Genomic DNA, 15,576 nt, shown 5'->3' with positions numbered 1-15,576 from the left:
CTCCCTGCTAATTAGTGTATGCTTTTCCTTTTATAGGTCGGAATGGCCCTCTATAAGATTGTCCCGAAAAACCCTTATTACTTCTGGTCTGTCATGAGTCTGGTAATGCAGGTAAGGGTGTCCCCACACAACCTCCCACTGCTGACATGCTGAAAGGAAAACTCCTTTTTTCTACATCCTGGCTCTTAGTCACATGTTTTTTGCATATTGATCATGATATGATTTTACTCAATGGCTTCATTTTGGAGATTTTGACATGGGACTGCTGCTAGACACAGTTTTACAAGAGCATCTCACAGGGTAACCAAACAACAACAACAACAACAATAATAATAATAAACACCATGACCAGCAGCAACTGCAAAAAACCTGGGAGGACAAATTAATGCATGGGAAGTACCCAAAAAGAATGAGAGACACAGACGTGGACCAACAAAAGACACACTAGTGGCTGAGGAGCACCGGACTGAAAGCAGAGAAGGAGGGCCTGATAATCGCTGCACAAGACCAGAGCCTGGCAACCAGATCCTATCACCATCGCATCATCAAAGATGGAACAGACCCAAAATGCAGAATCTGTGGAATGTACAAAGAAACCATGGACCACATCGTCTCAGGCTGCCCAGACCTGGCAAAGACCGAGTACATGTACAGGCACAACAAGGCAGCAGCGTACCTGCACCGGAAGATCTGCAGGAGTTACAAGATCAAGACGACTGAGAAGAGGCATGAACACCAGCCAAAAAAGGCCACTGAGAACAATGACGTCACCATCCTCTGGGACACGCCCATCCACACTGACAGAGACATAAAAGACAACAAGCCCGACATCGTTATCAAGGACAGGAAGCAAAAGAGGTGCATGCTCACCGACATGGCAACACCATCCACAAAAACAAAACACCTCAGTGAAAATCACTGAGAAGCTGACCAAGTACAAAGACCTGCAGACTGAAGTCAACAGGATGTGGGGAATGAAGACCCAAACCTGCAGACTGAAGTCAACAGGATGTGGGGAATGAAGACCCAAACCTGGAGACTGAAGTCAACAGGATGTGGGGAATGAAGACCCAAACCTGGAGACTGAAGTCAACAGGATGTGGGGAATGAAGACCCAAACCTGGAGACTGAAGTCAACAGGATGTGGGGAATGAAGACCCAAACCTGGAGACTGAAGTCAACAGGATGTGGGGAATGAAGACCCAAACCTGGAGACTGAAGTCAACAGGATGTGGGGAATGAAGACCCAAACCTGGAGACTGAAGTCAACAGGATGTGGGGAATGAAGACCCAAACCTGGAGACTGAAGTCAACAGGATGTGGGGAATGAAGACCCAAACCTGGAGACTGAAGTCAACAGGATGTGGGGAATGAAGACCCAAACCTGGAGACTGAGGTCAGCAGGATGTGGGGAATGAAGACCCAAACCTGGAGACTGAGGTCAACAGGATGTGGGGAATGAAGACCCAAACCCTGGAGACTGAAGTCAGCAGGATGTGGGGAATGAAGACCCAAACCTGGAGACTGAAGTCAACAGGATGTGGGGAATGAAGACCCAAACCTGGAGACTGAAGTCAACAGGATGTGGGGAATGAAGACCCAAACCTGGAGACTGAGGTCAACAGGATGTGGGGAATGAAGACCCAAACCTGGAGACTGAGGTCAACAGGATGTGGGGAATGAAGACCCAAACCTGGAGACTGAGGTCAACAGGATGTGGGGAATGAAGACCCAAACCTGGAGACTGAAGTCAACAGGATGTGGGGAATGAAGACCCAAACCTGGAGACTGAAGTCAACAGGATGTGGGGAATGAAGACCCAAACCTGGAGACTGAAGTCAACAGGATGTGGGGAATGAAGACCCAAACAACACCAGTGGTCATCGGAGCTCTAGGACTCATGAAGAAGGGAATGGAAAAGATCACCAACCATATCCCAGGCAACACCAACATCCGGGCAGTCCAGAAGATCGCCCTGCTTGGAACAGCCCACATATTACGACGAGTACTGTCAATCAAGTGACATCTGCCCTATAGTGCCTCAGGTCCATAGTTTGGACCCGGCTTTACAGGATGTAAAACAGGAAACACGAAATAAATAATAATAATAAAAATGAAAATAATTCATGGCACAAAGTCAAACACGTTTTCGGTGGGTGTCGGACTCCGCCAAGGTTGTGCCTTATCTCTGATTCTGTTTGTGATATTCATGGAGAGGATCTCAAGGTGCAGCCAAGGTGAGGAGTGTGTCCATTTTGGGAACCTGACAATTGCATTTCTGCTCTGCGCGGATGATGTGGTTTTGTTGGCTTCATCAGAATGTGACCTCCAGCACACACTGGGGATGTTTGCAGCTGAGTGTGAAATGGCCGGGATGAGAGTCAGCACCTCCAAGTCTGAGGTCATGGTTCTCTACCAGAAAATGGTGGATTGCTCCCTCCGGGTTGGGGATGAGTTGTTGCCTCAAGTGAAGGAGTTCAAGTATCTCGGGGTCTTGTTTACGAGTGAGGGTAGGATGGATCGGGAGATTGACTGGCGGATTAGTGCAGCATCAGCAGTAATGCGGACGTTGTACCGGACCGTTGTGGTGAAGAAGGAGCTGAGCCGGAAGGCAAAGCTCTCAATTTACCAGTCAGTCTTCGTTCCAACCCTCACCTATGGTCATGAGCTTTGAGTAGTGACCCAAAGGGTCAGCTCGCGGATACAAGAGGCTGAAATGAGTTTCCTCCGTAAGGTGTCTGGGCTCAGCCTTAGGGAAAGGGTGAGGAGCTTGGACATCTGGAGGGAGCTCAGAGTAGAGCCGCTGCTCCTTCATGTAGAAAAGAGCCAGTTGAGGTAGTTCGGGCATCTGATTAGGATGCCTCCTGGGCGCCTTCCTTTGGAGGGTTTCCGGGCATATCCAACTGGGAGGAGACCCCGGGGTAGACCCAGAACTTGCTGAAGGGACTACATGTCCAATCTGCCCTGGGAACACCTTGGGGTCCCGCAGGAGGAGATGGAGAGTGTTGCTGGTGAGAGGGACGCCAGGAGTGCCCTACCCCAGAGAAGCAGCTGATGATGAGATGAGATGAATAAACCTTTTATTTAAAGGCACCTTTCAGGAATTTGATGTTGTTGTGAGTATGCTAGTTTAAAAAGGTGGGTTTTAAGAGCAGTTTTGAATTACGTAATGGAGTCCAGTACGCGGATGGGGTGTGTGTGTGTGTTTTAAAAGAAATTATTATTTTTTTAAGTTTATCCAAATGTTATATTTACGGCTTATGTACATAGGTGGATTTCATTTTCACAGTCATCCATCCATTTATTTATACTGCACATGCAGCGCCTGCTTGCCATCTGGAGTTCAAAACAGTTAAAGCGGGACAAGTCTACAGTCCTTGTTAAGTGCAACAAAAAAACCACTCAACAATTAATGTGATTTTAAATATTAACATTTGTTTTATTACTAAATTTCTGCATAGTGTTGGATAGTGTGCTGCGCGACGGTGGAGTGACTGTCTGCTTGTGATCACTTGTAGGCTGTGTTGCAGGAAGTAGCGCTGTAGGAAATGACTGTAACACACCGTAAAAAGATGATAGTTAAGTTTTAACATCACCTGGTTTTCACTATGACAGACTGTTGTAGCAGCGTGTTCCGTCTGGTTGAACTGTGGAGTGTTTGGTTTTTTTGTTTGCACTGAAAGAGGATTCTGGATTCATCCCCTATTACCTCTATTGAACTGTAGATGGCAAGACAGAGCTGTGTGTCCAGTGCCAAGACAAGGATGCATGATGGTAAAACTGAAACCTACCAATGAAGTAAATGAGCAGTGAGTATCAAAATTTGTAAAAAAAAAAATCCAAATTATACTTTTAAACTTGCCGTTTGAGCAACGACAAAAACGTAGTGCCTCAATTAGAACGTGTTCACGGTTCCCCATTATCTCGTCAGTTGCCCTGGCAGGGAGCTTAATGATGGTTACTACCACCTACGACAAGCAGAGGCTGGTCACTGCTGCAGGTTGAGCCAGGAGGTTGCTCAGCAGTGCAGTCAACCATTGATCATTTCGAGTAACACATTTTAACTTCCTGTTCCGTCTTCACTTCCAGCTGAGTGGTTTAGATATTTGGGGTAAATTGGACTTGTTGAAACATGTCCAAGTTAACAACAGAGGCAGGGGAAGGTACTTTGTTGTCCCAGAAGGTCTTGTTCCGCTTCCGGTGTGGGAAGGTGGCGGCGCTGATTCACGTTTGCGGCAGCCTCACCCAGCACCGTCCATGCAGGGTCTTTGTCCACGTCTGCATCTAAGTTTGTCTTGGTTTGATGGCTGGGAGAGCTGGTGCTGGATCAGTTGGGGGAGCTTGGTCTGCTGCGTCCTGTGGGCCCAGGGACCACGGCCCTGCCTGGAGCTGTGCCCGAAGAGGAAACACCGAGGGCGGTGTGACAGGACGTGGAAGTGAAGCAAGCTAAGCTAGCTGCTAGCCCATGCAGACCGGCAGTTCCCACAGTCATCCTGGCTGGCGTTCGTTCTCTGGACAGTGATTTGTTGTTTTTTTGTTCTGTTTAGTTTGGATATGTGTGTTAGTTTGGCTATGTGTTAGTTACTATATGTGTTCTTGTAGTTTTTGGATGTGTGTTTTTGTCTGTTTTTGGATGTGTGTTGCACTGCTGTGGGCTGGGGGAAACGACCAATAAAGTGTTCATGATTCCTGGTTCCTGAAGATGGCATTGTAATGCTGCACCCAGCAGTGGTCACATATCCAAGACCTCTGCACTGAAGCTGCAGAACAGATGATATATAGCTGATGTGCGCCATGGCAAAAGCTACTAAAACAAAACAGAATTATCCTTTGAACATTATTCAGATATTGTCCTGAAATGTTGAGAAGTTGTGCTCCTACCATTTGTACGTCAGGCCATCTCGGCACAGGATGAGAAGCTGGCCCAGACCATGTTCCTGCCTCTGGCTGAACGCATGGTGGAGAAAATGGTGAAAGAGGAAAAGATCGAAGCAGAGGCGGAGGTGAGTAGTCGACACCTTCATCCTGCTCGATGTTTGCTTAATAAAATGGCTTGTAGGGTTCACACTGTTCCCTCCTGGATTTACCTGTAGGTGCAACTGTACATTATGATCTTGGAGTGCCTGGGAAAGTTAATGGAGGCTCTTGATGTAATCAGAGGCCCACTCGGGGGTAAGTGTGTGTGTGTGTGTGTGTGTGTGTGTGTGTGTGTGTGTGTGTGCGCACGTTTACACACGCACATTTAATTATAATTATAATGCAGGTGTAATACAATTATATAATAAGGCATGTAATATGATATATATAATATATACTATATATATTATATAATATTACACACCTTGTTATATTAATTATTATAATTGCAATTATAATTATCAAAATTATACATATATAATATATATTATACACCATACGATTGCAATTATAATTACAATTATGATCAAAGTTATACATATTATACATAATATATAATATCTATATATTATATTTGATATACATTATATTATACACCTTATTATATTAATTATTATAATTGCGATTATAATTATAATTATTAAAATCATATGTAATATATACTATAGCAGAGGGGGGGTTTTCCGGAAACCATCAGTGGTGTAGATAAAAGTGCTCAACAAATGAGGAGTGGATTATTAAGATAGATGTTAGGAAAAAAACTTTAATTCATTTCCGTACAAGCTTGTTTCGTGCGTTGCGCACATTGGCCGCTGATGAGTGTGCGATGCACGAAACAAGCTTGTTTGTTATATATATATATATAATATTAATATATTATATATAAAATAATATATAATATTAATATATAATATATATAAATGTTATGTATAATATATATAATATTAATATATTATAAAATAATATATTATATTAATATATTATATATAAAATAATATATAATATTGATATATTATATATAAAATAATATATAATATTAATATATTATATATAAAATAATATTAATATATAATATATATAAATGTTATGTATAATATATATAATGTTAATATATTAAAATGATGTGATGATATAACGAGGTGTGATTGTGATGCGACTTATCAGTGGGTTGACTCTGGTCGTGTCTGGTCGCTGTCCCACAGACAAGCTGAACAGTGAGCTGCAGAGCAGGGAGAGGAAGTGTATGAGGCTCTACAAGCGCCTGCAGCACTGGCCCGAACGCAACGCCTTGGCCCACAAGCTGCTGCTCAAAAAGTGAACGACGTTACACTTTTCATACACGCCGCTTAACACACGTTTCCTCACCAGACGGATATATGAAGTGATGGTGACCTCGTTACGTAGAAATACATGTGATTTTTTTTTTTGTGTCTCCGTCCTTCTCTGTGCAGTCCTGATGATTGGCAGTTTTATCTGGTTTACTTTGACTCGCTCTTCAAACTGATGGATCAGTCCTGGAGCCCGCCCGAGGAAGGAGAACAGTGAGTGGAAGAGTGGGAATGTTTGTATTTTCACTTTGTTGGTTTTTGAATTTTGTTTTGGGCGGGGGGAGTTGTTTTTCAATGTCACCGCTTCGGCTTGACATCCGGCAAGGTCTCCCTGCGGTGGTTTGAACCCTGCTCGAGACATTTGTTTAAACTTCTGCAGTTGGGTGCCGTCGTAATTCTAGACGTCAGCCTTCAGCTGAGCCGTCTCTAATGGTTCTCTGATTGGCCCAGCTGCTGTGCGGCACGGTCGAGTCTCACCAGATCCTTCTCAGACTGTCTCATGGAGACACTAGAACGACCAGGGCGGTCATTATGACCACTTTGGCTTTTCACAGTGCCTTAAAATGAGTTTTAGATCAGTTATAATCAGACCTACCTCAAACCACCAGGAGCCGTCGACATGGCCGTCTCGTAATTTGTGCGTGATGGTGCGCGTCACGTCAGTATTGATGACGTGTGTTGGTGGCGTCATTTCCTTCGTGAAGTTCGTGGCTCTGTCCTAGAAACACACCAGCGCCCTCCAGTGCAGAGAAATAGTCTCAACTTGATTTGTGATTATGTCCAACAGACGCCGTTACGCACGCACCATGACTACCACCAACACCTTGCAGTATGTACAGGCGTTGGACAGCGGCCATTTTAAATTGTTAGAAAAATGGTATTAAAAGTTGTTAAAATGTTAATTTTGGTGTCGGTTAGTTTCATAACATACGTAATGCATTACTACCTCAGCTGGGTATTTATACTGACACAATATAGAGTTTAAACACCGGCGGTCATTTTGACCGCCCATGGTCATTTTAGGTGGGAGTGAAATCCTTGCTGGCTTGGCATGGCTATATATTCATATCTTTTATATATATATATATATATATACACATACACCTTTTTTATATATGTATTTATATATACCTTTTTTATATATGTATTTATATCCATCCATCCATTATCCAAACCGCTTCTCCTGCTCTCAGGGTCGCGGGGATGCTGCAGCCCATCCCAGCAGTCATTGGGCGGCAGGCGGGGAGACATCCTGGACAGGCCGCCAGGCCATCACAGGGCAAAAAAAAAAAAAAAAGTATAGAAAAAGAATATAGGCTACCAAAAGTGAAACGAAATCGCTGTCACATTGATAATGGCTGCTCACGTGGTTTGTGCTGTAATGGTGTTTGGCATAATAAGCATTATATTTGTAGGCAGTGACGTCACTCTGCACCCTTTTATCGTTCAAAACTGGTCTCGTTCGTTTGTGCCGTTGAAAGAAACATTTGTGCTCTTTAAGTGTTTCAGATAGGAAACATTTGCCGAAGGAGTGACGTCGTCCTGCAGCCCATTATCATCCAAACCGTTCAAAACAGGCGTCCGGGTAGCGTAGCGGGAATAGACCAGGTAGCGTAGCGGGAATAGACCGGGTAGCGTAGCGGGAATAGACCGGGTAGCGTAGCGGGAATAGACCGGGTAGCGTAGCGGGAATAGACCGGGTAGCGTAGCGGGAATAGACAGCTACGCTACCCGGATGCCTGTTTTATCTTTTTTATATATTTATATATCTTTTATATATTTTTTAGATTTATATCTTTTTATATATTTTATATGTATTTCATATATTTATATCTTTTTTATATATTTATATATCTTTTATATATTTTTATATATTTTTTAGATTTATATCTTTTTATATATTTTATATATATTTTCATATATTTATATCTTTTTTATATATTTATATAGCTTTCATATATTTTTATATATTTTTTAGATTTATATCTTTTTATATATTTTATATATATTTTCATATATTTATATCTTTTTTATATATTTATATATCTTTCATATATTTTTATATATTTTTTAGATTTATATCTTTATATATTTTATATATATTTTCATATATTTATATCTTTTTTATATATTTATATAGCTTTCATATATTTTTATATATTTTTTTAGATTTATATCTTTTTATATATTTTATATATATTTTCATATATTTATATCTTATATATTTATATATCTTTCATATATTTTTATATATTTTTTAGATTTATATCTTTATATATTTTATATATATTTTCATATATTTATATCTTTTTTATATATTTATATAGCTTTCATATATTTTTATATATTTTTTAGATTTATATCTTTTTATATATTTTATATATATTTTCATATATTTATATCTTTTTTATATATTTATATATCTTTTATATATTTTTATATATTTTTTAGATTTATATCTTTTTATATATTTTATATATATTTTCATACATGTATATCTTTTTTATATCTTTTTTAATATATATCTTTGATATAAATTTTAATCTTTTTTTAATGGATGGCTGTTTTATATACATATATATATTTACTTGAATCACTGGATCATTTTGCTCCTTATTTGCCGCGTACTTTTCCTGCCGTTGAGTGTTTCTTCTAACGAAGCCGTCTGTGTTCCTGTCTCGCCGTCTGTCTGTGCCTTCGTCCAGCTGTGTGGAGGGCCCAGTACATCACTCTGTGTCTGAGGTGGTGAGTTTTGTGGAAGACCGAATAAAAGAAGAGGACAACAAAGAGTCTCATCCACTGAGAGGTCCCTACCTGGCTCGCCTGGAGCTAATACACCGCCTGCGAGAGAGAGGCTGCCCTGAAGAAAGCCAGCTCGGTACACATAATGTCACGTACCCGATACCCGTGTTCTGTCAGGAGGTTCAGCTAGCGAAATGCTTGTGCTGTGGTGTGTTACTGTATTTGCTCTTGCTTTGTCCAGGTGACCCGTCAGAGCTGATGGTGCAGTTCTTTAGGAAATTCGGAGACAAGCCCTGCTGTATCACAGACCTGAAAATATATTTACACCTGCTCTCCCCTGACCAACATGTTCAGGTGAAACACTCACACACTCACACTCACCTTTGCATAGCAATATTCTTTAGAATTAAAGTGGAGGCGTCTGGGTGGCGTAGCGGTCTATTCCGTTGTCTACCAACACAGGGATCGCTGGTTCGAATCCCCGTGTTACCTCCAGCTTGGTCGGACGCGTCCCTACAGACGCTATTGGCCGTGTCTGCAGGCGGGAAGCCGGGTGTAGGTATGTGTCCTCGTCGCTGCAGTAGCGCCTCCTCTGGTCGGTTGGGGCACCCCTGGTGAAACTCCGCACCGTCGGGCGAAAAGAAGCGGCTGGCGACTCCACATGTACGGGAGGAGGCATGTGGTGGTCCGCAGTCAGCAGAGGGGGGGGTGGAGCAGCGACCGGGACAGCTCGGAAGAGTGGGGGGAATTGGCCGGGTCCGATTGGGGAGGAAACGTCCCCCCCCAAAAAAAAGAGAGGGAAAGTCGAGATCTTCTTCTGTTTCCCCCGTGTGTTTAGTTAATCAACCAGCTGGAAGAGGCGGCTGCTCCGGGACGGGAGCAGGAGGACAGATCGGCGTTCCCGAAGGACACCAAAGCGCTGCAGAGACACCTGTGTGTATGCCAGCTGAGCCGGGCGCTGGGGCTGCAGCACGCGCTCGACGTCGACGGAAAGCTGCAGCTGGTGGCGGAGCTGAAAGCTCACTACCACCACGGCCTGCAGTTCGGTGGGTACAGCCCCTCTCGCCACCTTCCTGTCGGTTTTTCTAGAACGCTACGCCGGACTGTTCTGATCTGTGGACGTGTCTTTTCAACAGGGGAGACGTCTGTGAAGACGGAGCTGCAGTTCTCTGATATGTATTGCCTCATGGCAGCTCATGTGTATATTGACTTGTGGAAAGAGACGGGTGGGTGTACCCTTGTGTTCCCTCTTTTCCCCCCCCCTTGCTCCACCTGCGCGTGCTCCTCTTTAAATACGTGTGCAAATGTTGTTGCAGGGGACGAGACGATGGTGTGGCGGTGTTTAGGTCTCCTCCACCAGGGTCTGTCTCATAGTCCCTTCAACGCCCAGTTCAAGCTGCTGCTGCTGCTTCTCTACTGTCATCTGGGCGCCTTTCAGCCTGTCATGGATCTCTTCTCCAGCCTGGACGCCAAGCATATACAGCATGACACTATAGGGTACAGAGCCACTACCCACAATGCACTGTTCAGTAATGCAGCGTCAACAGCCGGCGCATGAGGTGACGAGTCTGCGTGTGCCCTCTGTCCCCTGTAGGTATCTGCTGACGCGTTTTGCCGAGTCGTGTGGTCAGTTTGCTGCTGCCTCCCAGTCGTGTAATTTCTCCCTCAGGTTCTTCCATTCGAACCAGAAAGATGTAAGTGTGCGACAGCGTCTGGCCGTCCAGCCCGCTCGGGGCGAACTCTGATACCGGGAGTACCCCCCGGGCAGCTCGAAGGTCAGAGGTCAAAGAAGGGCGAGTCAGTTCATCCGGCCACCACGCTTGTTGACGGATGCGTTTCATCAGTCATCCGGGTGACCTCTTCAGTCAGACAGAAGAGGTCTCTCACATGCGTCCGGATCCACTCATTCAACCTTCTTTGACCTTTGACCTTCTTACCGGAATTATTGAGCATGCATCAAGTCAGAGGCAAAGGATTTTTTTTAAAGACCCAACACTTTACCGTACGTTTTCGGCCCATTCAGCTTTGGATAGGGGCGTCCAGGTAGCGCAGCGGTCTATCCCGTTGCCATACCAACATGGGGGATCGGTGGTACGAATCCCCGTGTTGCCTCCGGCTTGGTCGGGCATCTCTAATTGGCTGTGTGGGAAGCCGGATGTGGGTATGTGCTCTGGTCGCTGCACTAGCGCCTCCTCTGGTCGGTCGGGGCGCCTGTTCAGGAGGGAGGGGGAACTGGGGGGAATAGCGTGATCCTCTCATGCCCTACATCCCCCTGGTGAAACTCCTCACTGTCAGGTGAAAAGAAGCGGCTGGTGACTCCACATGTCTGGGAGGAGGCATGTGGTAGTCTGCAGCCCTCCCCGGATCAGCAGAGGGGGTGGAGCAGAGACCGGGACGGCTCGGAAGAGTGGGGTAATTGGCCAAGAAAAAAAAGAGGGGGGGGGAGATTAAAAAAAAGCAACGTATAGACTCAACGCCAAGCGGACGCCAAGCGGACGCCAAGCGGACGCCAAGCGGACGCCAAGCGGACGCCAAGCTTGCTGGCGAGCACTGAAGGAGAGGATGGGGATGAAGAGCGACGCAGAGTTGGGCTGTACACCGGGATTTGTTCAGGGCACCGGAGTCAGGGGGCGTGTCCTTCTGGTGGCGTTAACCGGGGGGGGGGGAGGGGCCAACTTTGAATGTCGTGTTTTACAAACGGCGACCGACAAACCCTGCTCGTTGGGCCTTTAAAGCGAAATTCCTCGTTTGTTTCTTCACCTCGTCTGTGCCGTTGTCCTTCATGTCCCAACTCCGCCTTCTTTCCCCCCGCTGTGTCTGTGTGTCCACACCCAGACCTCAGAGTACGTCATCCAGGCTTACAAGTACGGAGCCTTTGAGAAGATCCCGGACTTCATCGCTCTCCGAAGCAGGCTGAACCAGTCGCTGCACTTCGCTCAGGTCCGCACAGAGAGAATGCTGATGGACCTGTTCCTGGAGGCAGACATGTAAGGAAACACACACTCGTTTCACTATCCTTGTGAGGACCCCTCATTGACTACATTCATTTCCTAACCCTTACCCCTAACCTCAGCCACGCAAACGACATGCCTAACGCTAACCCTTAAGCTAACCCTAATTCTAACCGTAACCCGAAAACCAAGTCCTAAAGTAGACCCCTTTCCTTGTGAGGACCTCTAAAATGGCCGCACAAGGTACCGGTGGTTTCTGGTTTCTCTATCCTAATGAGGACATTTGGTCCACATTAGGATAGTTAAACAAGTACACACACACACACACACACACACATGCAGGGGTGAACTTGAAGTGTTGGTCGGCTGTGTTTCCAGCGTGCTGAGTCTGGAGGAGAGTGTGAAGGCCATGGGTCTGTGTCCATACGAGGACGACATTCCCTGGGACACCATAAGGGACAACCGGGACCTGACCGTCTTCACCAGCTGGGACCCAAACGAGAGGTGCGAATGCCGCAACATTTTTCCCCCGAGAACAAAACTGCCTACACTCCGGGGTGTGCGTGTGCGTTAGAGGTGCGAGCGTCCGCACGTTTTCCTGCACAGAAACTGCAAAACATTTACAGAAAACGACTCGCGGATCGTCTTGGTGTTCTTATTAATTCAGCCCGAATCACAACCTCACTTAGAACAAACGTTCACTCTCGCCAGCAAGTAGAGGGCCAAACCGAGCCACGGCCGATATCCACTAGCTTCCAGGCTGCAGGGGGGCTGGTGGCGCCGAGGCTGGTGCTGCCGAGGCAGGAGTGTCTGGGGAAGAGCAGCTTGTTGTTTTCCCCGGGCGCCGTGCATCTGCATGTGTAACAACCTTGGTGTTTCCCCCAGCACGCGATAGTAAACACCAGAACGACCTCAGTGTTTCCCCCAGTATGCGATAGTAAACACCAGAACCACCTCAGTGTTTCCCCAGCACGCGATAGTAAACACCAGAACGACCTCGGTGTTTCCCCCAGCACGCGATAGTAAACACCAGAACGACCTCGGTGTTTCCCCCAGCACGCGATAGTAAACACCAGAACGACCTCAGTGTTTCCCCAGCACGCGATAGTAAACACCAGAACCACCTCGGTGTTTCCCCCAGCACGCGATAGTAAACACCAGAACGACCTCGGTGTTTCCCCCAGCACGCGATAGTAAACACCAGAACGACCTCGGTGTTTCCCCAGCACGCGATAGTAAACATCCGGAACAACCTCAGTGTTTCCCCAGCACACGATAGTAAACACCAGAACGACCTGTGTTTCCCCCAGCACGCGATAGTAAACACCAGAACGACCTCGTTGTTTCCCCCAGCACACGATAGTAAACACCAGAACAACCTCGGTGTTTCCCCAGCACGCGATAGTAAACACCAGAATGACCTCGGTGTTTCCCCCAGCAGGCGATAGTAAACACCAGAACGACCTCAGTGTTTCCCCCAGCACGTGATAGTAAACACCAGAACGACCTCAGTGTTTCCCCAGCACGGGATAGTAAACACCAGAACGACCTCAGTGTTTCCCCCAGTATGCGATAGTAAACACCAGAACGACCTCAGTGTTTCCCCAGCACGCGATGGTAAACACCAGAACGACCTCGGTGTTTCCCCCAGCACGCGATAGTAAACACCAGAATGACCTCGTTGTTTCCCCCAGCACACGATAGTAAACACCAGAACAACCTCAGTGTTTCCCCAGCACGCGATAGTAAACACCAGAACGATCTCGGTGTTTCCCCCAGCATGCAATAGTAAACACCAGAACGACCTCGGTGTTTCCCCCAGAACATGATAGTAAACACCAGAACGACCTCAGTGTTTCCCCAGCACGGGATAGTAAACACCAGAACGACCTCAGTGTTTCCCCAGCACGGGATAGTAAACACCAGAACGACCTCAGTGTTTCCCCCAGTATGCGATAGTAAACACCAGAACGACCTCGGTGTTTCCCCCAGCAGGTGATAGTAAACACCAGAACGACCTCAGTGTTTCCCCAGTATGCGATAGTAAACACCAGAACGACCTCGGTGTTTCCCCCAGCAGGTGATAGTAAACACCAGAACGACCTCGGTGTTTCCCCCAGCAGGTGATAGTAAACACCAGAACGACCTCGGTGTTTCCCCCAGCAGGTGATAGTAAACACCAGAACGACCCCGGTGTTTCCCCTAGCACGTGATAGTAAACACCAGAACGACCTCGGTGTTTCCCCCAGCACGCGGTAGTAAACACCAGAACGACCTCAGTGTTTCCCCCAGCAGGCGATAGTAAACACCAGAACGACCTCGGTGTTTCCCCCAGCAGGCGATAGTAAACACCAGAACGACCTCGGTGTTTCCCCCAGCACGCGATAGTAAACACCACAATGACCGGGACTTCCCTCCTACCTACAACAACCGTGGGTGGTCAAAATGACCGCCGGTGTTTAAACTCTATATTCTGTCAAGATAAATACCCAGTTGAGATATTAATGCATTACATATGTTAGTATGTCTGTTATGAAACTAACTGACACCAAAATTAACATTTTAACAACTTAAATACTATTTTGAAACAATCTAAAAGGGCCGCTGTCCAACGCCTGTAAATACTGCGAATATTGTAAATACTGGTGGTAGTCATGGTGCGTCTGTAACGGCGTCTGTAACCAGACATGTTGGCAATAATCAAACATCAAGTTTAGACTATTTCTCTGCACTGGAGGGCGCTAGTGTGTTTCTAGGACAGAGCAACGAACTTCATGAAGGAAATGATGCGACCAACACACGTCATAAATACTGACATGACGCACACCATCACGCGCAAATTACAAGCGGTCATGATGACCACTCGTGATCTGATCATAACTTGTTTTTGTGCAGGTGATCTAAAACCCATTTTAATGCAAATATATACAGTTTTAGGAGCATTCAAGGAGCGGCAGGTCTATCTTTTTTTTTCTTCACCATCTTATTAAACTTTGAAAATCCAAAGCGGTCAAAACGACCGCCTTGGTCGTTCTAGTGTTAAGGCAGGCCCCTTAACAAGAAGCGATGCCTGCTATAAGAAGAGATTCCCCAAAAGGGGTTTTTCATTGTACTGCCAAAGTGTATTTGGAGCCGTCTGCCATAACAATCTCAAACCCTGATAAAGTAACGTGACCTAACCAAATGGTGCGACCCAAAAGCACCTCCTTGTCGGAATGCACTACCACACAAAAAACAGCAAGTGTAACTGACTGAAGAGCAGATCCCGGAAATCGTAGTTGGCGGCGAAAAACTGGCCTCAGCCCTGTCTTTCAGTTATCTCGGATCTGTGATTAACGAAGACGGAAGATTGGAAAAAGACATTGGGAGCAGAATCGGCTCGATGGCGTTTTAAGCCCCCAACGTACTCTTCCAGGCGGCGCTGCATGGAAGGCAGTCCCCGCCCCCAACAGCTTCATCCAATCAAAATGTTTTTTTTTAAAAAATGACATATGCTTTGAAATATAGCCAACACTGGCTGCTAGGGATTTTCTTTGCTGAACGGACACCTCAGCTAGCTAGCTAACTATAAACAGATTGCAATGGTAGATTTTAGCTAGCTATTTTAAGCCAAGGTTAGCTCAAATGCAGTCAGTCTG

General features: G+C 45.8%; 1 protein-coding gene across 2 annotated transcripts in view; it reads left to right on the top strand.

Annotated features, from left to right (window-relative positions):
* naa25 (N-alpha-acetyltransferase 25, NatB auxiliary subunit) overlaps positions 1–15,576 on the top strand; it is a 51,040-nt gene that overhangs the window by 25,279 nt on the left and 10,185 nt on the right. For both annotated transcript variants that reach the window (XR_008811096.1, XM_056290666.1), the window contains exons 5-17: positions 37–111; positions 4,896–5,003; positions 5,094–5,172; positions 6,120–6,231; positions 6,369–6,458; positions 8,951–9,123; positions 9,229–9,341; positions 9,826–10,033; positions 10,124–10,213; positions 10,304–10,484; positions 10,582–10,681; positions 11,823–11,974; positions 12,317–12,442. Coding sequence is in view for 1 of the 2 variants with exons in the window: in XM_056290666.1 (XP_056146641.1) it covers positions 37–111; positions 4,896–5,003; positions 5,094–5,172; positions 6,120–6,231; positions 6,369–6,458; positions 8,951–9,123; positions 9,229–9,341; positions 9,826–10,033; positions 10,124–10,213; positions 10,304–10,484; positions 10,582–10,681; positions 11,823–11,974; positions 12,317–12,442 (1,607 nt within the window). In the remaining variant the exon portion in view is untranslated. The remainder of the gene's footprint in view (positions 1–36; positions 112–4,895; positions 5,004–5,093; positions 5,173–6,119; positions 6,232–6,368; positions 6,459–8,950; positions 9,124–9,228; positions 9,342–9,825; positions 10,034–10,123; positions 10,214–10,303; positions 10,485–10,581; positions 10,682–11,822; positions 11,975–12,316; positions 12,443–15,576) is intronic.

Source organism: Lampris incognitus, chromosome 12, assembly GCF_029633865.1.
Source record: "Lampris incognitus isolate fLamInc1 chromosome 12, fLamInc1.hap2, whole genome shotgun sequence".
Lineage (NCBI taxonomy): Eukaryota > Metazoa > Chordata > Actinopteri > Lampriformes > Lampridae > Lampris > Lampris incognitus.
This window is presented reverse-complemented; position numbering and strand designations above follow the sequence as displayed.